The following is a 23,461-nucleotide window of genomic DNA, read 5'->3' as shown; positions in this document are numbered from 1 at the left end:
ACCCACATCAGCCAGATGCACAAGGGGGCGCACACGTCTGGAGTTCATTTGCAGTGGCTGGAGGCCCTGGCGCGCCCATTCTCTCTCTCTCTCAGCCTCTTTCCCTCTCTGTCACTCTCAAATAAATAAATCAAAATGAACAACAACAAAAAAATTAAGAACAATTATGTTCAATGCAGCCAGAGCTGGTGATGTAGGTCTGTAATCCCAGCTACTCGGGAGGCAAGAGAATCACAAATTCAAAGGCTGCTTGAACTAAAGTATGTTCAAGGCTATTCTGGGCATCTTAGTCTAGAGCCGGCTTCAAAATAAGAAGTAAACAGAGGACTAGAGATACAGCTCAGTGGCAGAGCACTAGCCTAGCACAGGTTCAAGGCACAGTATTCCTGCACCCTCCTCCGCAAGGTCCTCCACAGTGATTGTAGCCCTTTCTAGTAAGGCAGTATAACTTTAGCTTCAACCCTAAACCTGTTCACTGTTGCCCTCTATAGCAATGTAAAAATGCCTCCCGGGCTGTCTTGAAAAATGTGACTTCAGGAGACCCACTGTTAAGTGATTGATATATTTTAAAACAGCACTAAATAAAAAAATAAGTGTTCAGGGGCTGGAGAGATGGCGTAGTGGTTAAGCGCTTGCCTGTGAAGCCTAAGGACCCCGATTCGAGGCTCGGTTCCCCAGGTCCCACATTAGCCAGATGCACAAGGGGGCGCACGCATCTGGAGTTCGTCTGCAGAGGCTGGAGGCCCTGGCGCGCCCATTCTCTCTCTCTCCCTCTACCTGTCTTTCTCTCTGTGTCTGTCGCTCTCAAATAAAAATAAATAAAATTTAAAAAAAAAATAAGTGTTCAAAAGAAAAAAAGGGGATGACTGCTTCTCTGTCTTTAGCTTTGAATCAGGCAATGGATGTCAATTTAAAGCTGGGTTCCAGTACAGTCCTGCTTTGAAAAAATTCCATTCAAACACCTTGCTAACCATTTCAGACATACAATTAGGAATCTGGACTAGAAACCTCTAGGGAATTAGATGTGCCAACCTCTCCATGTAAATTCATTCAGTTGTTTCATTTTTAAAGCATCCAGCCAAGAAAATTGATCTTTCTAACAAATGGATTAAAATAATGTGTTGAAGAATCCTGTAGTACTTAAATCCAATTAGTAAGCAAACTTTTAGATAAGCATATTGATAAATTGAATATGTCTAAAACAGATGTTTTCTTCCACATTAAACCCCAATGTTTCTTTTTAAGGGGAGGGAAAACCTAGAAAGGTAAAAACTGGTCGCAATATAGTTTAGTCAACAATACAAGACAAGTATCTCAGGTTTAATATCTAAAGTAAATGCTAAGATCATTACTTACTTAGGATATTAAAAGTGACCTTGTATGCTCATGCCTTTTAGATGATTAGGAAACCCCAGCTGGAATTATCTGACTTGATATTTTTAATAGTGGTCTTCTGGCTTTTTTCCATCTGAGATTTGGCCAGAGGGAATAGGATTAAATGTAGGTCCTCATGGAATTGACATATAAATGCCACCATGTCTCCTACTTTGTAGTGTATGAGTTCCCGTGTTTTAATGTCCTGTCAGGTAGTAGCGTCACACTGGAAAATCCTGAGAATACCAGTCCTTAGGTGCTTCCCTAGTTAAGGTTGTTGCAAACATTTCACACATAAACACTGACCCAAGATAGAATGAAAATTAAGTAGGGATTAAAAATGGCCTTTTCCTCATAGATGTATTTTTTTTATTTGAAAGAAAGAGGCGGGGGGGGGGGGGAGGGAGGAGAACGTGCACAAGCATGCGAGTGAATGGGTATGCCAGGGCCTCCAACAGCTACAAATGAACTCCAGGTGTATCAACACCTTATGCATCTGGTTTACGTGGGTCCTGGGGAATGGAACCTGGGTCCTTTGGATTTGCAGACAAGTGCCTTAACTGCCAAGCCAGTTCTCCAGCCCTGTAGATACATTTGTATCTATAATGTCTTTCAAGCTAGATCTGGCCAAATTCTGGTTGGTTGGCTGATTCACTAAGCAGCTGGCTTCCCAAACAGTGTGTGCTAGAAAATATTCTTTTGAATCACTTCATGCTTGTTTCTCAAATTTCTTATGTCAGCTAAAAACGTAAGGATTTTCATTTTATTTAAGCAACAACATCCTCCAAAACTGGTTTAGATGTTGGCTATGTGCTGTTTTTAATCCTACCAGAAGGCAGCTAGAATGCTTAGCAATGGAACTCATTATTTTCTAGTGCTTTAAGTTTCTAAAGCTAAAAAGAACATCCTGAAGAACTGAGGGGCAGTCTACAAGCCTTGATTTTCATGAGAAGGTAGAATATGTACCACTAGGTCCAGCTGTAGGACAGCCATCAGTTATTATCCATAAACTGGTGAGACATTATGGCACCAGAGTGTGTGGGCAGAGAAACAGGGAGAGTAGTGCAAAGAATGCAACATGGGGTGTCAGGGTGCCAGGCGGAGACCACTAGGCCAACAGGAACTGGCAGTTTTAGGAAAACCACTTGAAAAGCAGGGGTCTGTCTGGGGAAGGCAGACCACTGGAAACCGGTCAGTAAGATCGAACCTGGAGTTTAATGGTGAAATTCTGCGGTCAGGATCCAAGCTGTGTCCACAGTAGTTGTTAATGTGGCATGATGGTGAAGACATGGAGACAAAGTTAAGTCTTAAAAACATTTAGGATAAGGGCTTCAAGGAGCAAGATACCACTAGCCCACCCCCCAAAAAATTATGATGGTTTTTAGTGAAATATCTGTTTTTGTTGTTGTTGTTTTTCGAGGTAGGGCCTCACTCTAGCTCAGGCTGGCTTTGAACTCATGGTGATCCTCCTCCCTCTGCCTCTCAAGCGCTGGGATTAAAGGCGTGTGCAACCATGCCCGGCTAAACAACTTACCTCTTGGGTTTGCTTGGCAGAGAGAAGCATGGCCCTGGAGGGTTTAAAAAAAAAAAAAAAGCAGAAAGGTCTGCATTTGCTAGAGATCAAAGGATGATCTGACTTATCTCTTTCCTAGTTTCCTAGACCTAATTTTCCATACCTGAGCCCCTCCCTGGAAGGGAGGATTTTTTCTAGAATCCTGACACTATGCTTGGTCAAGTTTAGTCCCCAGAAGTTGGCATCGTGGCTAGACTCTTCGCGAGGCAGCCCCGATCCCAGACCAATCACTGTCCCTCTGGTTCACCTGAGCCAGAAGCCATAGGGCCCACCACCATAAGGTTATCAATATTTATGTGAGAGGAGAGCCAGCTCTCTGGGCTATCTGACCACTCATGAACCTCTGGCTTCTGGCGATTTTTCCTTTTAGCTTGGCCCATCTAGGACAGGCCAAGGGGAGAGAGAACCTCCTAACCCCTCCTGCACTCCACATGGCAGGAGCTCTTTGTACTTTTTTCTTTTATCTTTTTCTTTTTCTCTGTCCCTCCCTCCCTCCCTTCCTTCCTTCCTTTTTGAGCTAATGTCTTGCTGTAGCCCAGGCTGACCTAGAATTCACCATGTAGTCTCAAGCTGGCCTCAAACTCATAGCAATCCTCCTACCTCTGCCTCTCTAGTGCTGGGATTAAAGGTGTGTGCCACCATGTCTAGCTAGCTCTTTGTATTTTCTACTTTGTTCTCTCCACAGTTCTTCCAGGGTTCTTAAGTCACGTGGGTGACTTCCCTTAGTTCTATATTTCCCTAAATAAATACATATGTTAATTTAATAATTATCCTTCTCAGTCTTATTTTATTCAATTCTTTAATTAAAATTAGACATGAACATATGGTTTAGGGTTCAAGAGCTTTCCCGAACCCCTAGCACCGTTTCAGGGTTGCCTGTTCAGAGTCCTAATCTCTTTATTTTTTTTAAGATTGTATTTTAATTTATTTATTAGAGACACACAGGGAGAGAAGGAGTGAGAACGGGCACACCAAGGCCTTTAGCCACTGGAAACAAACTCCAGATGCATGTAGTACCATGTGCATCTGGCTTATGTGGGACATGCAGAATTGAACCTGGGTCCTTAGGCTTCACAAGCATGCGCCTCAACTGCTAAGCCATCTCTCCAGCTCCACAGTCTTGAGGGACTGTGCTGTGTCCACCTTTTATTCGGCCAAGCACGCTAAGGGCAGATGAGCTTACCCAGCTCCAAAGAGTGGTTCAGGCTTAGTCCTTTGCTCAAACTAGAAACTCTGAGGTCATCTTTTACTTCATTACTTTCCTCACTCCCTCACAAGTAGTATGTAAACAAAGACGACTCACATTTCAGCAAACACCATTATCTCTTTCAAGACAATAATCAGTTCTGGTGTAACTTTCATTTTGGAGAGGTAAATTTGTTCCAACACAACTGGAATACTATGAACAACATCAGCAATATAATGTGGTTATCTACCCATGCCAGGTTCCATAGATGAGAAACACCAGTAAATGAAGACAGAGGTGTACAGGTGAACTCAGCCATGCAAACACACAGACAAGCACCTACCTTTTATCTGTGCTATGAGCAATGCCTAATCTTTTGGTGTTACAACTCTCCTTCTAATTTCAGACCGCTTTCCCCTACAACCTCACAATAATTCGCAAGTTGCATTTCTTTTGATGTCCACTTCCACAAGCAAACTACTGATCATTTAAGGAAAAGTACTACATTTATTATAGTACTTATGTATTTAACTACCCAACATACACAAAGCTGCTTAACCTACCTTAAAAAAATTTTTTTTTGTTTATTTTTATTTACTTGAGAGCGACAGACAAAGAGGTGGCAGGGATGGGGGAAGAATGGGTGCGACAGGGCCTCCAGCCACTGCAAACAAACTCCAGATGCATGTGCCACCTTGTGCATCTGGCTTATGTAGGTCCTGGGGAACTGAGCCTTGAACCAGGGTCCTTAGGACTCCCAGGCAAGTGCTTAACTGCTAAGCCATCTCTCTAGCTCTCCTTAACCTACCTTTAACAAGTCAAATTTCCTTTTTGGTTTTTTTGAGGTAGGGTCTCTCTCTAGCTCAGGCTGACATGGAATTAACTATGTAGTCTAAGCATGGCCTCGAACTTGTGGCAATCCTCCTACCACTGCCTCCCAAGTGCTGGAATTAAAGGTGTGTGCCACCATGCCCAGCCCACAAGTCAAATTCTTGACCTGGCAAGCTAGCTCAATTGGTAAAGAGCTTATCTTATAAACATGATGACCTGAGTTGGATTCCCAGAACCTACATGAAATGCTGGGAATGGTGGCCTGTACCTATAATCCCAGTGCTAGGGAGACAAAACCAGATGCACGCACCCACTACTTTGTGCATCTGGCTTTATATGGGTACTGGGGAATCAAAACCAGGCTGTCAGGCTTTGCAAGGAAGTGCCTTTAGCTATCTCTTTAGCCCTATTGCACAACTTCACACGTCCCATGAGTTTTAGGAATGCATTTCACTTAGCAGAATTGATAATGTATCAGTACCACTCTACAAATGTAGTTTAAAAGAATAGCCATACCTGAAATCCCAAGAGTTCTTAACCCCTGTGTAAGACAAGCAATTTGGGAGGGTTCCTTCTCTGCAATTGTCTAACAAGAACACCAACCATTATCTAGCCAAACTCTCATCTCTTTCTAGAATCTTTTTTTTCTTTCCTTTTTAAAAATGTAACTTTAAGCCAGGCATGATGGTGCATGCCTTTAATCCCAGCACTCAGGAGGCAGAGGTAGGAGATCACCATGAGTTTGAGGCCACCCTGAGACTACATAGTGAATTCCAGGTCAGCCTGAGCTAGAGTGAGACCCTACCTCAAAAAACCAAAATAAATAAACAAATAAAAATGCAACATTTAGGGCTGAAGAGATGGCTTAGTGGTTAAGCACTTGCCTGTGAAGCCTAAGGACCCTGGTTCAAGGATTGATTCCCCAGGAACCATGTAAGCCAGATGCACAACACGGCACATACATCTAGAATTCGTTTGCAGTGGCTGGAGGTCCTGGTGTGCCCATTCTCTCTCTCTGCCTCTTTCTCTGTTGCTCTCAGATACATAAATAAAAATTTTTAAAATGCAATATTTATTTCATGCTATATTCCTGTTTTCACACAATAATTTTAAGCATTATGGTACATTTTTTTTTTCCTTTTCTTTTTCGAGGTAGGGTCTCACTCTAGCCCGGGCTGACCTGGAATTCACTAGGTAGTCTCAGGGTGGCCTCAAATTCACAGTGATCACGGCCACCCTGAGACTACCTAGTGAATTCCAGGTCAGCCCGGGCTAGAGTGAGACCCTACCTTGGGGGGGGGGAAGCGGCTCCAAATTCTACATCTGTGATTAATTTCACTCAAGAAGTGGCAAGAACAACACAGCTGTTATACTATGTGACTCTATGCCTCATTTCACATAAGGAGTAATGAGAGTGTATAAAATAGCAATGCTGATAAAAAAATAAGGCAAAAGCCTTATCAAAACTATGTGTAATTATCAGTTGCATGTTAGTAATGATTAAATTTTCTATTACTGAAATTATTCAAGAAAAGCAACTGTTACTGAAAACACATAACTCTCAGTTACAACTCCCTTCCCCCATTGCTTTTATTTAAAATAAAATTAAAGTTTTATTTATTTGAGAGAGTCAGAGAGAAAGAGAGAGAGAGAGAGGAGGGTGGAGAGAATGGGTGTGCCAGGGCTTCCAGCCTCTGCAAATGAACTCCAGACATGTGCACCATGTTGTGCATCTGGCTTACATGTGGGTCCTGGGGAATTGAAACAGGGTCCTTTTTTTAAAATTTACTTTGAGAGAGAGAGAGAGAGAGAGAGAGAGAGAGAGGGAGGGAGGGAGGGAGGGAGGGAGGGAGGGAGGGACGGACGGACAGACAGACAGACAGACAGACAAAGAGGGAGGGAGAAAGAGGGAGAAAGGGAGAGGGAGAGAAAGAAAAAGAGACAGAGAGAGAGAGAAAGAAAGGGCATGCCAGGGCTTCAGCCGCTGTGAACGAGCTCCAGACATGTGCATGCCCCTTGTGATGCACGTGCAACATTGCATGCTTGCATCCCTGTGTCTGACTATGTGGGACCTGGGAATTTGAACATGAGCCATTTGGCCTCAGGGTGGCCTCCAACTCACCTACCACTGCTGCCCAAGTACTGGGATTACAGGTGTGGGCCACCACACCCACTAATGCTTTGTAGAACAAGCTCATTCGTACTAGTGATGGAAAACTGTTTTCAGCATCAGCTGGTTACTCATCCCTACACAAAATACCTGACACAAACCACTTACAGGTGGAAGATCTGCTTTCTTTAGTTTTAGAATTTTCAGTCCATCATGACAGGAAGGAACAGTGGGCAGCTCACATCATGGAAAGAATGTCTGTGCTTGTGGGCTCCCCTTCCCTCTTTATTCCCACCTAGGCTCCAACCCACATTCTGGAGTGTGTCTTTCCTTTCCTGTTAATCCTTTCTAGAAACAGCCTCACAGACAAACCCAGCTGTGTGCTTTACTAATCTCCTAGGCCCATATAAATCCAACCAAGTTGGCAATCAACATTACCCATCTCAATTACTCTATAATGAGTTATATATTTAAAAAATTTGGGCTGGAGAGATGGCTGAGCAGTTAAACATTTGCCTGTGAAGCCTAAGGACCCTGGTTCGAGGATCGGTTCCCCAGTACCTATGTAAGCCAGATGCACAAGATGGCGTATGCATCTGGAGTTTGTATGCAGTGGCTGGAGGGCATGATGTGCCCATTCTCTCTCTCTCTCTCTCTCTCTCTCTGTGTCTCTTTCTCTGTCTGTTGCTCTCAAATAATTAAAGAACAAAAATAAATAAAAAATAAAATATTTAAATTATTTGAGAGTGTGTGAGAAAGAAGCAGATAGAATATTTAGCCTATTTATTTAAGAGAGAGACAGAAAGAAGCAAATAGAATAACTGAGGCCTCCAGCCATGAATGTACCACTCTGCGCTTCCAGCTTTACATGGGTATTGGGGAATTAAACCCAGGCTGTCAGGTTTTGTAAGCAAGCACCTTTAACCACTGAACCATCTCTTCAGCCTGAGCTGTAGGTTTTTTTTCTAAAATAATTATTTTACATTGTTTGAGAGAAAAAGGGGGGTGGGGGAGAGAGAGAGAGAAAGAGAATGGGTGCACCCAAGCTTCCAGCCATTGCAAATGAACTCCAGATGCATACACCGCCTTGTGCATCTGGCTTACATGGGTCTTGAGGAATTCAACTGGGTCCTTTGGCTTTGCAGGCAAGTGCCTTAAGTGCCATCTCTCCAGCCCAAGTTGTTTTTATTAAATTAGAAAACTTCTCTTTTAGTCTAATTGTTAAAAACGTGGCTAAGGGCTTGTCTGCAAAGCCTAAGAACCCAAGTTTGATTCCCCAGTACCCACATAAGACAGATGTACAAGGTGGATTTGGAGTTTGTTTGCAGTGGCTAGAGGCCCTGGTGCTCCCATACTCTCATAAATAAATAAAAAAACTCGGGGACAATGTCTGCAAGTGGTATTCTAAGACCTCTAGAATCAAGCCACAGAGGCTCAAGAGTAGGCCCCAAAGAGACCTTAGTTAAAACACTTAATTCACCGGGTGTGGTGGCGCACGCTTTTAATGCCAGCACTTGGGAGGCAGAGTTAGGAGGATCACTGTGAGTTTGAGGCCACCCTGAGACTACATAGCGAATTCCAGGTCAGCCTGGACTACACTGAAACCCTACCTCAACAAAACAAAACAAAACAAAAACCCACTTAATTCATATCTAATTCTGTAATTCCCCCCCCCCCCCCCGAGGTAGGGTCTCACTTTAGCTCAGGCTGACCTGGAATTCTCTATGTAGTCTCAGGGTAGCTTTGAACTCATGGTGATCCTTCTACCTCTGGCCCCCGAGTGCTGGGATTAAAGGTGTGTACCACCACGCCAGGCTAACTTTGTAATTTTTAAAAATATTTTTATTTGTTTGCAAGCAGAGAGAGATGTAAGAGAAAACAACAAAAACAATGGACGTACCGGGGTCTTTGGCCGCTGCAAATGAACTCCAGACGCATGAGCCACTTTGTGCATCTGGCTTTATGTGGGTACTGGGGAATCGAACCTGGGTGTTAGGATTTGCTGGCAAGTGCCTTAACCACTCAATCATCTTTCCAGCCCTCCTTCATTTGTAAAAAAAAATAAGACTAACCAATCAACCACCAAACAAAAACAAACAAACAAAACCAACTAAGGTAAATTCCCAGCCCAAACAAAACAGCATGCACATGTCACAGAGAGGCCGTGAAGTTCAGGAGAGAAAATGAAGTCCAGTACTTCTTAGCTCTGTGCTGAGTCCACAGGAACAGCCAGGTGTCACTGCTCATCTCATATCAAACTTGCTATCTGCCTGTACAGGACATGGGATGGTGTGCGAGGAAGGGATATTCAAGGAAGTGCAACCATTCACCACACCACATTGGAAACCTTGGCAAGATAAACCAACACCAGCCATTATACTGAATTTTGGTTGTAGACTGTTTTTTAAATATTAAAAACGTCTCACATACCACAAAGTCCAAAAGTGGAGAAAACAGAATTCAAAAAGAGCCTGAGGAGTGTGTTCAAGGAGCCTGTAAGCAGTAAGGAGCTGGGCCTTTGGTTCTCTGGCCTCTATTAGGGCCAGGAGTTCACTGGTGTTTGGAAAAGAGCAGTCTGGGAATTCTATGATAATTTCTTAAAATTGTTTATTTTTATTTATTTGAGAGCGACAGAGAAAGAGGCAGAGAGAGAGAGAGAGAGAGAGAGAAAGAGAGGGAGGGCGAATATGGGCATGCCAGGGCCTCCAGCCACTGCAAATGAACTCCAGACGCATGTGCCCCCTTGTGCATCTGGTTAATGTGGGTCCTGGGGGATCAAGCCTCAAACCGGGGCCCTTAGGCTTCCCAGGCAAGCGCTTAACCACTAAGCCATCTCTCCAGCCCTCTATGATAATTCATCTTATATATTCATCTCTCTCTTTTTTGTTTTTTGGGGTGTATGTCTGTAGCATGTGTGTGGCTGTGGGTGAATGAAGAGTACATTCATGTGTATGCACCCTATGTGCATGTGTGTGAAGGCCAGAGAATGCTGAGTGCCTTCTATTGCTCTGCTGCCCTCATAGAATGTGGAGCTGTTGTTCTTTCAGTCAGACTGGTGGACCAGTGGGGCCTCAGTGATTCTCCAGTCTCTGCCTTCTACAGGACTGGGGGTTACAGGTATGCATGACCATACCTGGCTTTTTACATGTGTGCTAGGGATCTAACTCAGTGTGGTGGTTTGATTCAGGTGTTCCCCATAAACTTAGGTGTTTTGAATGCTAAGTTCCTATGTGACAGAGATTTAGAAATTAATGCCTCCTAGAGGTAGTGTATTGTTGGGGATGGGCTATGGGTATTAGAACCAGTTTCCCCTTGCCAGTGTTTGGCACACTCTACTGTTGCTATTGCCCACCTTATGTTGGCCAGGGGGTGATGTCCACCCTCTGCTCATGCCATTGATTTCCCCTGCCATCATGGAGCTTCCCCTCAAGTCTGTAAGACAAAATAAGTCCTTTCTTTTCTTTTTCCCCACAAGGTGCTCTTGGTAGGGTGATTTCTGCCAGCAATGTGAACCTGACTGTGACACAGGTTCCCTTGGGCCCTCATGCTTGTATGGTAAGCACTCTTAACCTGCTGAGCCATCTCCCCAACCCTAAAATTCACTTTACCCAAACCCTCAATTTTGAATCTAAAATAAGCTCTGGGTGAGAAATATGTATTAGGCAGTATGGTGCAGACCACAGACTCTGAAACAATTTACACAGGCTTTCTTCAGTGCCATGTAAAATGTCAGGGAACATCAGTGACCATGTAAATTAATTTCATCACATTACTTAAATACCCACAAATACAACAACAGTATAAATGCATCCCTTCACAAATACTAGCTTAAGAAAAAAACTGGACTACTGTTATCATTTAAATTACATCTGGACTAAAAAGGGATGAAAGCTTTTGGGGTCAAATATCTTTATTCTGAGACAAGCATAACTTTATTCTCAAATACTTAAAATTTTAGTAGTTACTCTCCTTCTGTTGTCATATCTGACAATTAGATTATCCTTCATATATGAAAAAATGAGAAGCTAAACATTTTTTGGGTGCGGTAAGTGAACTTCTTATTTTTATTTATGATTCGATAATAAATTTATACCTTAGATTCTTGGGGTGGGGGAGAGATGGCCTAGAGGTTATAGGTGTTTGCTTGCAAATCCTGCAAATCCTTAGGTTCAAGTCTCCATTCACATGTGTAAAGCTGGATGGGCATTTGTTTGCAGTAGCAAGAGACCCTGGTACATATATATACAGGTACACAAACACACAGAGTCATTAACATTTTTTTTTAAATTTGAGAGTGGCAGCGGGTGGTGGGGGGGAGCGCAGATATATATAGAATGGGTGTGCCAGGACCTCCAGCCACTGCAAATGAACTCTAGACACATGTGCCACCTTGTGCATCTGCCTTACGTGGGTCCTGGAGAATTGAGCCTTGAACAGGGGTCCTTAGGCTTCACAGGCAAGCGCTTAACCACTAAGACATCTTTCCAGCCCGTCATTAAATTTTAAAGTCATAAAAATTTCATAGATTATTATTTTATGTAATTCCCAGTTCAAACAGTGCCACAAGAACAGGTGACTTCAAAGATAAATGAAAGTTACCTTAATATCACAATGCAGTCAATGCATACCCATGTTATTTCTTTTATTTATTTGCAAGGAGAGAGAGAGAGAATATGAGAGAATGAGAATGAACGAGAATGGGAGTAGCAGGACCTCTAGCCACTGCAAATAAACTCCAGGCGCATGTGCCACTTTGTGCTTTATGTGGTTAATGGGGAAACTGAACTTGGGTGGTTAGGCTTTGCAGGCAAGTGCCTTAACTGATGAGCCATGTGGCAGCCTTGCATATCCACTTTAAATAAAACACAATGTTTAGATTATAACTAGATGATAAACGTAATTTTTAGGAAGGATTCTGAAAGATAAATAAAAGTTGATGCAGCTTTTTCTTAGTTCTAAAGGTTTATCACAACTTACTTCTGATGTAGACAGTTCCACGATGCTGGGAAGAACATCAAACCAATCAGTTTAAGGGAGGAGAAGGGATTTATCTAAGCATACAGATCTGGGGAAGTCCCATCAGTGGCAGAAGTTGGCTCCCATTCATAAATCTAAGCAAAGAGAGAAACCACCACCAGCCAGCAAACACAAGAAGCAGGGACACCACCAGAGCTTAAAGCTTCTCTGCATTTAGGTCTGCCTCAGTGACACAACCCTTGTACCAGAAGTCTGCATCCTGTTAGGGGCTGAAATTGCAAACCCAATTTTGATAAAACACCTGAATCTATGGGGCCATATATTCAAACTACCACAACTTCACAACTGTATTTGATTTATTATTATTCACAAACAGAGCAGAAAATTCTTTTCTTAGTACAATATTTTTTCACCAACATTAGTACCATGTATATAAAGACAATACTGATGTACTTCAATTAGAAAGGACAAGTGTCTCAGACTTAAACTTTTAAGGGTCAGGTTTTCTGAACTATCACAGTAGTCAAAACTCACTTTCAGAAGATAAGCTACTGGGCTGAAGAGATGGCTTAACGGTTAAGGCACTTGCCTGCGAGGCCTAAGGACCCAGGTTTAAGTCCTCAGAACCCATGTAAACCAGATGCACAAGGTGACACATGTGTCTGGAGTTTGACTACAATAGCTAGAGGCCTTGGCATGCCAATTCTGCCTCTCCCTCTCTCATAAGAAAGAAAAAAGGGCTGGAGAGATGGCTTAGTGGTTAAGCGTTTGCGTGTGAAGCCTAAGGACCCCAGTTAGAGAATCAATTCCCCAGGACCCACGTTAGCCAGATGCACAAGGGGGCACATGCATCTGGAGTTCATTTACAGAGGCTAGAGGCCCTAGTGCACCCATCCTATCTGCCTCTTTATCTCTCTTGTCTGTTGCTCTCAAATAAATAAATAAATAAATAAAAATGTTTTTTAAAAAAGACAAGATACTGATTCACCTGGAAGCCTGAACCAATGTTCCTAAGTCATCTTATAGCAACCCAAACAACAAGCTCATCACTTAGCACCAAGAGTCTGAGTCATGAGAAGTTCTGATTTCATGCGGTAATAAAGGCTACCACTGCACTTATCTTTATTACTCTGGCTCCATTCTTCAGCATATCATTGCCAAGATTTATATGATTATAACCTAAGTACCATATGTTAAGCCTATTATATAAAATTGGCTCCATTCATTTGCATATAACCAATCCAAGGCTTTATAATTTTCAATAGCTCAACCTTTTCCCACACACTGCTATTAATATAAAGTCTACTTATTAAGGGATTAACAGCTACATGGTCTTTGTTGTTTGTTTTTTAATCTAATTTACAGCTTACTTGTTAAGACTGAATTACATCTAGATCTTGACTGAATTCCCCTTCAGAAATTATGAATCACCAATTATCTACATTTTCCTTTATCAAGGAAAAATCACTCCTATACCATGCTATCTACCCGACAGTATGGCCTCCCCCTATGAATTACAAGAACATTACAGAACTAGTTTCTCTCTGGGACCTGTCTGCAAGTAGTTCTTCCTGTTTGTAAAATTTAGTTGACATCAATTGTTGTTTCTTGTTCCATTCCCAGAAGTTCCTGAGAAGATGCAAAATAACTTTTTCTGTGGAGTAGTTTAGTATGTCTACTTCTAAAGATATTGCTTGACTGTCCATTGGGAGAATGCCTCTCAGTGAATATGAGTGTTAATAGGATTTCCAAAAGACCAGAATGTTTACTTTAGGAATGTACTACTGCAGCTACACACATCCTAATAAAAACCCATAGATTTATTTGTTTAAGGTAGACTGTTTTCCAGTATTTTTTTAAAAAGTATTTTATTTTTATTTATTTGACAGAGAAAGGGGGAGAGAGAAAGAAAGAATGGGCGCGCCAGGGCCTCCAGCCACTGCAAACGAACTCCAGACGTGTGCGTCCCCTTGTGCATCTGGCTAACGTGGGCCCTGGGGAATTGAACCTGGGTCCTTTGGTTTTGCAGGCAAATGCCTTAGCTACTAAGCCATCCCTCCAGCCCTGTTTTCCAGTATTTTTAAGAACATTAAACCCAATGTAGCATATATGTCTAAGGTTTCCAAGGTTCTTTTCTTCCTTTCCATGGAAGGTTCTCTACGTAGATTATTTCTAGGGAACAGAGTCACCTGTAGGTACACTGACAGAAGACTGGATGGCTGTCTATAGAAACAAGCAAACCTACAGAAGACACGAGAGCAGCTCTCTGGGCAACTGGTCAAGTGAGGAACAGGGGGACTAGCACACAAACAGGAAAAAGCACTACTAAATTTACCAGTGAGTTGATGAAATTCATGTCCTGAAAAACTTAAACATGAGTACAGGGATATCCATGAAATGACAAAACTAAATTTGATAAATAAATCTCAAAATCAAACCCTACAATAAGTCAAACATTGTGCCAGGGTCAGGGAAGGTCCAAACACAAACTCAGATGTTTCATTAGACCATTTTTCAGTTCTTTTTGAGTTCTAGAATTCACAATTCCATCTACATTAACTTACCTTTGGAAAAATATATATAAAGAACAGAATAAAATAATAAAAACAGCATCTACTCTAGGTTTAACTTCTTTTACAAACCTTCACCCCATAAGTATCCTGTTATGTAAAATGCAGAGACCATTTACCTTCCCATGTCTTCTTTGATCATTGTCATGGGAACGCAGTTCTGATTATGTTGAAAGAAACACACCTACACAACTGGCCAAGTCAGCAACTATTAAGTATAAAATCTCATTACTCTGAGCCTGAAACACACCCTTCTTTGCCATCTCTAGGTTCTGCCTCTTGCAAGCTAACCAAGTGATGTGCTTCTGCAGGAACCTGGAACCAGGCAGCCTAGGGAAGCAGCAGGTTCTAACTCCATTCCAGGACCCGCCCTCATGCACAGCACAGCACACTGACAGCTTTACTTCTTTCAGGAGGAAATCTCAGGCAGAAGGACACTCTTTTACCTTATATGCCTTTATTCTTCACTTAGAAAACTTGTTGCTCAGCATGGAAATCTCAAGCGGGGGTGGGGAGGGGAGCGGGAAGAAAGGATGGAGGAAGCTCAGCAAACACAGAATAAGTGCTCTGCCAGGCCTTTTGTCACTCTGCTTGGAAGTAAATGTGACTTGTCTGTAAAGAGTGCTGCTTCAGCAGTTCCAATGAATTTCCAGCCTGTGCTCCATATTTTCTCTTTTGTGAGTTTAATGTATTCAAGCAACACTGAACTGACAATTTAAATAACTACATTTTTAAACAAACGAAGCATTGATGTTAATGTATGAAAATGGTCCAAACCCCTGGGAGTCTTGGTTCCCACCATTGTTTATTCTGACAACAGGATATAATTGCTTACTTACTTGGCAGCAAATTTAACCATCTGCTTGCTCGCGTGGTCTCCCACTGCCACCAGAGCCTGGACATTAAACTGCTGCTGCCGCAGGACCAGGAAGCACTGCTTCCCTGAATGGGGCAGAAAGAACACAAGTTGCAGTTAGTTAGGACAAGCCCAGACAGTAACCATGCTCCGTACTGCAGGACCAGGAAACACTGCTTCCCTGAATGAGAAAAACACACACCCAGGGACACACAGCTTTAAACTGTACTGAGCTTTAAACAGTACATACATAAGGTACTAACCATGCAGTCATATGACTGACAAGCTTTTATCAAAAAGGAGACAATGAACTACTTTGTTTTGCAGTGTGATTCAGATAGAAGCAAAATCCCCCCCGCCCCAACCCCTAGGTAGGGCTTCGCTCTAACTCAGGCTGACCTGGAATTTACTATGTAGTCTCAGGGTGGCCTCGAACTCATGACGATCCTCCTACCTCTGCCTCCCAGGTGCTGGGATTAAAGGCATGCCTGCCTAGAAGTAATTTTTTTTTTTAAAGGGTACAATTTAGGAATATTTTATTATAGAATTTATGGAACTAAAGAAAAGGAAGGTAGGAAGAGCTCTTGCCAAGGAGGGGGGTTCTCAGAAATGGGAAAGCCCACCTGGACACCCTGAAGAAGTAAATTCTTAAAAAGGAAACAATTACCAGAGAAACTGGCAAGTGGATCAAAATGACATCATCCTAAGAGTTGGTACTAAAAGCACAGCAAGACACTAAAAACAGTTTTCGAGAGAAATGGAAGATGTGCCAGGCATGGTGGCGCATGCCTTTAATCTCAGCACTCGGGATTCATCACAGCCATGCAGTGATGAATGCTATAAACTGCACAGAAGACAGAGAGGATGGCTCTGAAGGACCGACCAACAAGGGTGAGCACAGGCAGACGATACAGGTTGGCGCTGCCAAGGGCCAACACTGCACAGAACAGCACTAGTGGGTAACATTTCCTTTAAAGGTTTAGTATAGAGTAAAGACTTTGAAATCACTTATGTGCGCAGCATATAAAGATTGACTATGCTTTCTCCCCTTTCCACAACACGAAAATGAATGTAATGAATGCTGACAGTACCAGGACACATTCAAGATTCAACATGTTAAAAAAAAATTCAGGCTAGGGAGATGGCTCAGTAGCTAAAGGCACTTTTTTTGCAAAGCCCCATGGCCTGGGTTTGATTCCCCAGTAGCCACATAAAATCAGATGCACAAAGTGGCTCATGAATTTGAAGTTCATTTGCAGTAGCCCACTTTTTTTTTCTCTCTCTCCCCCTCCCTTCTCCCCCCCCCCCACAAAATTTAAACCAACCAAACAAACCAAATGAATTCACTCCATGCTCTAAGGGGAACCTGAGAAATTCTAGCAGGCTTGACACCGAAGGGATATTAACTCTGCCAGGGGAATCCGTGGTGAAGGATACAGAAAAAAAATCACTTCCTTTATATATTTAATTTGTTAGATATAATCTAAAATTTAAATTTTTTCTACTTAAGAGGCAACAGATAGGGGAGGGAGGGAAGAACTGAAGTAATGAGGAGACTGGCCCATGGGCATAATTGTGCCATAATGCTATGTAGGATGCAGTAGTTCAAATACAAAAACAGATCAATGGAACACAGGAACTGAGAATCAGTCCTATTCAACTAAGAGACAGTTGATTCTAGATGGAATACAAAACATTAATTTTATTTTATTTTTTAAAAAGGTGAGAAGTGTGGTGGTACACACCTATAATCACAGCACTCAGAGGTGGAGGCGGGAGGATGAGTAGTTCAAGGTAATCCTCAGCCATATGGTGAGTGCGAGCCAGCCAGGGCTGAGAGGAAAAGAGCCAGGGAAGTGACTCTGTGGAAGAGCACACATTTAGCATGTGCCAGGTCCTTCTCCCTACCAAAGAACACCAGTCAAAGGATGGAATTAAGGGGCTGGAGAGATGGCTTAGCTGTTAAGGCATCTGCCTGAGAAGCCAAAGGACCCAAGTTCAATTCTCCAGGAACCATGTTAGCCAGATGCACAAGGGGCACATACATATGGAGTTTGTATGTGGTGGCCAGAGGCCCTGGGGTACCCATTCTCTTTCTGTCTGCCTCTCTTCTCTCTCTCTCTGCTTGCAAATAAATATATAAAATTTTTAAAAAAATGGAATTAAGGAGCAAGACATGGTGGTACACACCTTTAATCCCAGCACTCAGAAGGCAGAGATAGGAGAAACTAGTAAGTTCAAGGCAACCCTAAACCTGTAGTGAATTCCAGGTCAGCCTGGACTAGAGCAAGATACTACCACAAAAAAACCAAAGATAGAATTAAGCATTAAACCATATAATAGAGGAAAAAGGAACTTCCTAACTTAAAAAAAATGGCAGAATATTTATATTAAAAATATGAATGCATAATCTGCATGAGTTAATATGCACAGCATGTAAGTAATAAATCTTATATATTGGAACACTGAGATCCCAAAAAATAAACAGTTAACATTTCAAAAAAGTAGAAAATGAAAGTAAATAAATTCAAGGAATCAAATGTCATTGGTTGTCAAAGGAATGCAAGTGGAAGCAAGCTGATATTGTTTGTTTCTCAAATGAACAAAGATTTTTAAAAGTGTAATATTCAAAACACAATGGATCTAAATAGTAATACTCCTGAAAAACAATCTAGCAAGGGGTATTAAATGATGTCGAATGTCTTGTTTCAACAAATTCATTTCTTGGAAGGTATGTGAAGGAAACAAAATATGGAATAAAGTTTTAGAGGATGGAATATTTTACTTGTGCCATGTACATGCCAAACAAATTTCAGATCTTAGAGCATTTCAGAGTTTCGATTTTTTAGATCAGAAATGTTTAACTCATATATAATAACAACAACTGAATAGAATTTTCCAATTAAAAATGATGAAAAACTGGGGCTAGAGATAGAGATGGCTTAGCAATTAAGACGTTTGTTTGCGAAGCCTAAGGATCCAGGTTCAATTCCCCAGAACTCACATAAGCCAGATGCACATGGAGGTGCATGTCCTGAAGCTTGTTTGCAGTAGCTAGAGGCCCTGGTGTACCTACACACACACTCTCTCTCCCTCTAATAAAGGAGAGTAAAAAACAAACGATGAAAAATGGGGGCTACAGATGGCTCAGTGGCTAAGGCACTTGCCTAGAAAGCCTAGCAACCCTAGTCTGACTCCCCAGTATCCATGTGAAGCTAGATGCACAATGTGGCACATGCATCTGCAGTTTGTTTGCAATGGCTGGAGGCCCTGGGGTGCCCATTCTCCCTGTCTCTCTTTCTCTCTCTATACTTGCAAAAATAAAAAATAAAAAAAAATTAAAAAAGAAAGATGAAAACCTAGGGTTGGGGAGATGGTTCAGCAACTAAAGGCTTTTGCTTGTGAAATTTGCCTACCTGGGTCCAATCTCCCAGTACCCATGTAAAGCCAGATGACAAGAGACTGGTGTGTTCATACACATGTGCATATGGTGCTGCATGCAAATAAATAATTTTTAAAAATGATAAAAAATCTGATTATGCACAATTTCAAGTAAAACTAGCATTATACTAAGAAAATAAACATATCTTTGCCTAATTGTTCTTATTCCAAAAATAGTTCAACACTTAGAATTCCATTATAAATTACTATGATTACAATGTTGATCGTTGTTATTTCGAATGTCTTGTTTCAACAAATTCATTTCTTGGAAGGTATGTGAAGGAAACAAAATATGGATCTTAGAGCATTTCAGAGTTTAGATTTTTTAGATCAGAAATGTTTAACTCATATACAATAACAACAACTGAATAGAATTTTCCAATTAAAAATGCTGAAAAACTGGGGCTAGAGATAGAGATGTTGTAAAGCTGACAAAATGCTTAATTAGTTAATACTGAATCATTGTTCCTAAGGGAAACGTATGGCTCATTTTTTTCAGGCTTGAGTCTATCATATTTTTGTCAAGTGACTGGTGCATAATCTGTGTAGGTTCTGTTTAAAGACATTTAATACACATTGCTGGTCCGTTTCTACCTAGCACACGGACAAGAGTACTATAGTTCATGGTGTAAAAATATCCAAAGCAGGTTATTTTCTCAGTGGACACAGCAAAGCCTTTTGTATTAGTAATACTAAAAACAGCAGGACTTGGAGACTAATTTTAAGTAGCAAAAGTCACAAAAAGAAAGCCCAATATGAGAAGCAGCAGTATATGGATTCTGAGACAGACACTTTTCAGGGTAGGGAAGCTGAAGAGAAGGCGGAGCTCGAAGCATGTGCACTGGGCTTTGCACTTATGCATAGCTGAGGAGGAGCATATAAAGGTTGTAAATGAACTGCAAATGCACGTGCCACTTTGGGCTTTACATAGGTACTGGGGAATTGGACCCAGGCTGGCAGGCCTTGCAAGCAAGCATCTAACTGCTGAACCATCTCCCCAGGACCACTTTCTTTCCTCCCTTCTTTCTTTTCTCGAAAGTTGTTATCTATTTATCTGAGACAGAGAGTGAGCCATAGAGTGAGTGAATATGAGCACGCCAGGGTCTTCTGCCACTGTACTCAAACTCCAGATGCATGTATCACTGTGTACATCTAGCTCTAGGTGGGTACTGGGGAATTGAACCCAGGACATCAGGCTTTGCAAGCAAGTGCCTTTAACCTCTGAGCCATCTTTCCAGGACCCCAGCTTCATTTTCTAATAACTTAATACATAATCCTTCCTTCCCTAAAACACTGAAAAAACTCCCTTATTTGAAAATTTCCTTTTTGGGCAATTCCTGCAGTATTGGAGAGTTTATTATTATTGGGAAAAAAAAAACCAACAAGAAATGAGATAAAACACATGAAAGAAAATGGGAAAAATGATCATTATCTGTAAATGATACCACTTATAATCTATAATCCCATGTACTGAGCTAATTACCAACTGCTTCCATCTCACTCAGTCTGCCCACCCCTCATACCCTATTCTATCCTAAGTCTATTTTACCTCTACACATTCAGTATAGCTCTCTAAAAGATTAGGCCATACACAGCACTATTATCAACTAAAAAAAAAACATTTTTTTTTTTTGATTTTTGGAGGTAGGGTTTTGCTTTAGGCCAGGCTGACCTGGAATTCACTCTGTAGTCTCAGGGTGGCCTCAAATTCACAGCAATCCTCCTATCTCTACCTCCCAAGTGCTGGGAATAAAGGCATGCACCACCATACCCGGCACAAAATTAGTTTTTAAGACATCAAATAATTTAAATTTCCAGTGGTCTCAAATGTCCTACATTTTTTTTCTTTTCCTGTATAACAGAGTGGGATTTAAAAAGTGATTGGTTGAGAAGTATGTTAGGTTTGTTCTAATTCAATTTACTTATTAAAGAAACCAGGTTTTTGGGTTATTTGAGGTAGGGTCTCACTGTAGCCCAGGCTGACCTGAAATTCACTATGTAGTCTCAGGCTGGCCTTGAACTCACGGCGATCTCCTACCTCTGCCTCCCAAGTGCTGGGGTTAAAGCTGTGCACCATCCTATAGTTGAGTTTTATGGATTGCAATCCACTGTCATATAGCATTTTTCTTCATTTTATGTTTATCTTTTGAGTTGCTAATTAGACATAAAGGCTCAGTGAAGTCTGGATGTCTGATAGGAACCTAAAACTGACCAATCACGAATTCTTTACAGTGATTTCTTTTTGTATTTTTATTTTTTGCTCAAGGTAAGGTCTCTAGCTCAGGCTGACTTGGAATTCACTCTGTAGTCTGAGGATGGCCTCATATACCAATCCTCTTACCTCTGCCTCCTGAGTGCTGGGATTAAAGGTGTGAGCCATCACATCCAGCTCAGAAAAAGTTTTTTGTTATGCTTTTTATAGATTTACTTTGGTCTACAGGATTTTTTAAGTCAAAAACTTTGGTGACCTTATCTAAGTGGCTCTCATCCTTGAACACGTCTTACCTTTGGCTCTGCTTGTATGGACTCTTGCACGCACCCAAACAACATCATCCGCTTTCCGTACTGTCAAGTCTCTAATGCGAACCAAAACTCGATCTGCAGGACATAGTAAGACAAATTGCAGATTTAGAATTCACGAAGAGGTCGTAATTATTTACTTGGTATCACCTCAATATATCTTTTTTTTTTTTTTTTTGGTTTTTCAACTAAAGTCTCGCAGTAGCTGAGGCTCACTATGTGGTCTCAGGCTGGCCTCAAACCCAGTGATCATCCTACCCTGCCTCTGCCTCCACAGTGCTGGGATCAAAGGCATATATCACCACATCTGGCTCACCTTAATAATTCTTAATCTTCTTTTGTTTTCCAAATCTTTTTTAAAAAAATATTTATTTTTTGGGGGGAGGGAGATAGAGGGGGGCAGACAGAGAGAGTGGGTGTGCCAGAGCATACAGCCACTGCAAACAAACTCCAGATGCATGCACCACCTTGTGCATCTGGCTTTATGTGGGCATTGGGGAATTAAACATGGGTCCTTTAGCTTTGCAGCAAGCAACTGCTAAGCCATCTCTCCAGTCCCAAATCTTTTTTTTTTTTTAAATTTCTTTATTCATTTGTAAGCAGAGAGAAATAGAGAAGAGAAAGAAAGAGAATGGGCATGCCAGGGCCTACAGCCACTGCAAAAGAACTCCAGATGCATGTGCCATCTTAGGCATCTGACTTTATGTGGATACAGGGGAATCAAAACCCTGGGTCCTTAGGCTTTGTAGGCAAGCATTTTAACCACTGAGCCATCCCTCCAGCCTCCAAATCTTTTTTGAGACAGGGTCTTGCTATGCAGCCCTGACTTAAAACTCATATAGACCAGGCCAGCCTCTGCCTGGGGTTCAGGCATGTGCAAACAAATAGATAATCTGTTCTTCTAGATTAAGAACTCCAAGACAACTTTTTTCTTTTCTTTTTCTTTGAGACAGGATCTTATAACCCAGGCTGGCTTCAAACTTGCTATGCAGCCCAAGATGTCCTGAGTTCCAGATTCTCCTTCCTCTAACTCCCAAAGAACAGGATTCAAGCCATGCCCCACCATGCCCAGTAAACAGACAATGTTTACATAGAGTAATGACATCTATCTGGGCAATAAGTGTCATTTAAGCTTTTCAAAGATATTCACTGGACACTATGCCTTCAGTTATGCCTAGCCTATTTCAAGTTTCATTAAATGTTCCCTAGAGTTAAAAAGAAAAAAGAAAAAGCTTTCATAATCACAACGCTACTAACCTGGTTTTTCCTGTGATTGTATCATTGAAGACAGTCCATATCTCTCGTTAGCATAATCCTAGGGAAAAATTGTCATAACTTAAACACCAACAACAATGGTGGATGGATACACCATGGAAAAGAGCAGCCTCAGACAAACTGACACACATGTACAACACATCTTGGTGCCCTTGTTCAAAAAATAGATTAATCTACTTCAAAGCAGGGACATAAATTTCCTCTGTGAGCAGGATGAAGTACCAAAGTTTTATTAACTTCCCATTACAGGCAGATATTCAAAGAGAACCAACTTTGGGTAAGGTTTCTAAGCACCAGATGTCCAGTTTTTAGAAACTGGAAATGTTGGATATAAGCTAACTACAATTTTCCTTTTGTAAGACGTGAACAGAAAATTTACCAGCTTCCTTTTTCTAAAAACCAGCTTCAGGATAACAGGTTGCAAGTGTCAGATAGTGACAATACGATAAAATTTCCTGCCATAATGTTAGGACAGGATACAAGAAAATTGATGCCGTGCTTATTAACCAACTATAATTATATTAAATAAGTGGCTTTTTATTTAACATTTACTTCTAAAATAATCTGGTTTTAGCTACAAAGTTATAGAATGTGTGGAATGTTTACTTATACCTAGACCTATGTTTTCAAGGGTACACTACTAATTTATATAATTAAACACACTAACCCACAAAAATAATATCCTTAGATTTTTATGACATAATTTAATATCTGTATGAAACAATGTTCCTGGTGTTCTACGCCAGTC

General features: G+C 41.4%; 1 protein-coding gene across 2 annotated transcripts in view; it reads right to left on the bottom strand.

Moving 5' to 3' along the window:
• The window catches only part of Dars1 (aspartyl-tRNA synthetase 1), a 64,007-nt gene that overhangs the window by 39,526 nt on the left and 1,020 nt on the right, over positions 1-23,461 (bottom strand). The window contains exons 2-5 of one of the 2 annotated variants that reach the window (XM_045150933.1): positions 22,696-22,753; positions 21,424-21,516; positions 15,461-15,563; positions 2,909-2,942 (exon numbers count right to left, since the gene is read on the bottom strand). In XM_045150933.1, the coding sequence (XP_045006868.1) occupies positions 2,909-2,942; positions 15,461-15,563; positions 21,424-21,471 (185 nt within the window). In that variant the 5' untranslated portion in view covers positions 21,472-21,516; positions 22,696-22,753. The remainder of the gene's footprint in view (positions 1-2,908; positions 2,943-15,460; positions 15,564-21,423; positions 21,517-22,695; positions 22,754-23,461) is intronic. The other variant, XM_004668152.2, reaches the window with a different exon arrangement.

This window comes from Jaculus jaculus, chromosome 5 (genome assembly GCF_020740685.1).
Source record: "Jaculus jaculus isolate mJacJac1 chromosome 5, mJacJac1.mat.Y.cur, whole genome shotgun sequence".
Classification (NCBI taxonomy): domain Eukaryota; kingdom Metazoa; phylum Chordata; class Mammalia; order Rodentia; family Dipodidae; genus Jaculus; species Jaculus jaculus.
This window is presented reverse-complemented; position numbering and strand designations above follow the sequence as displayed.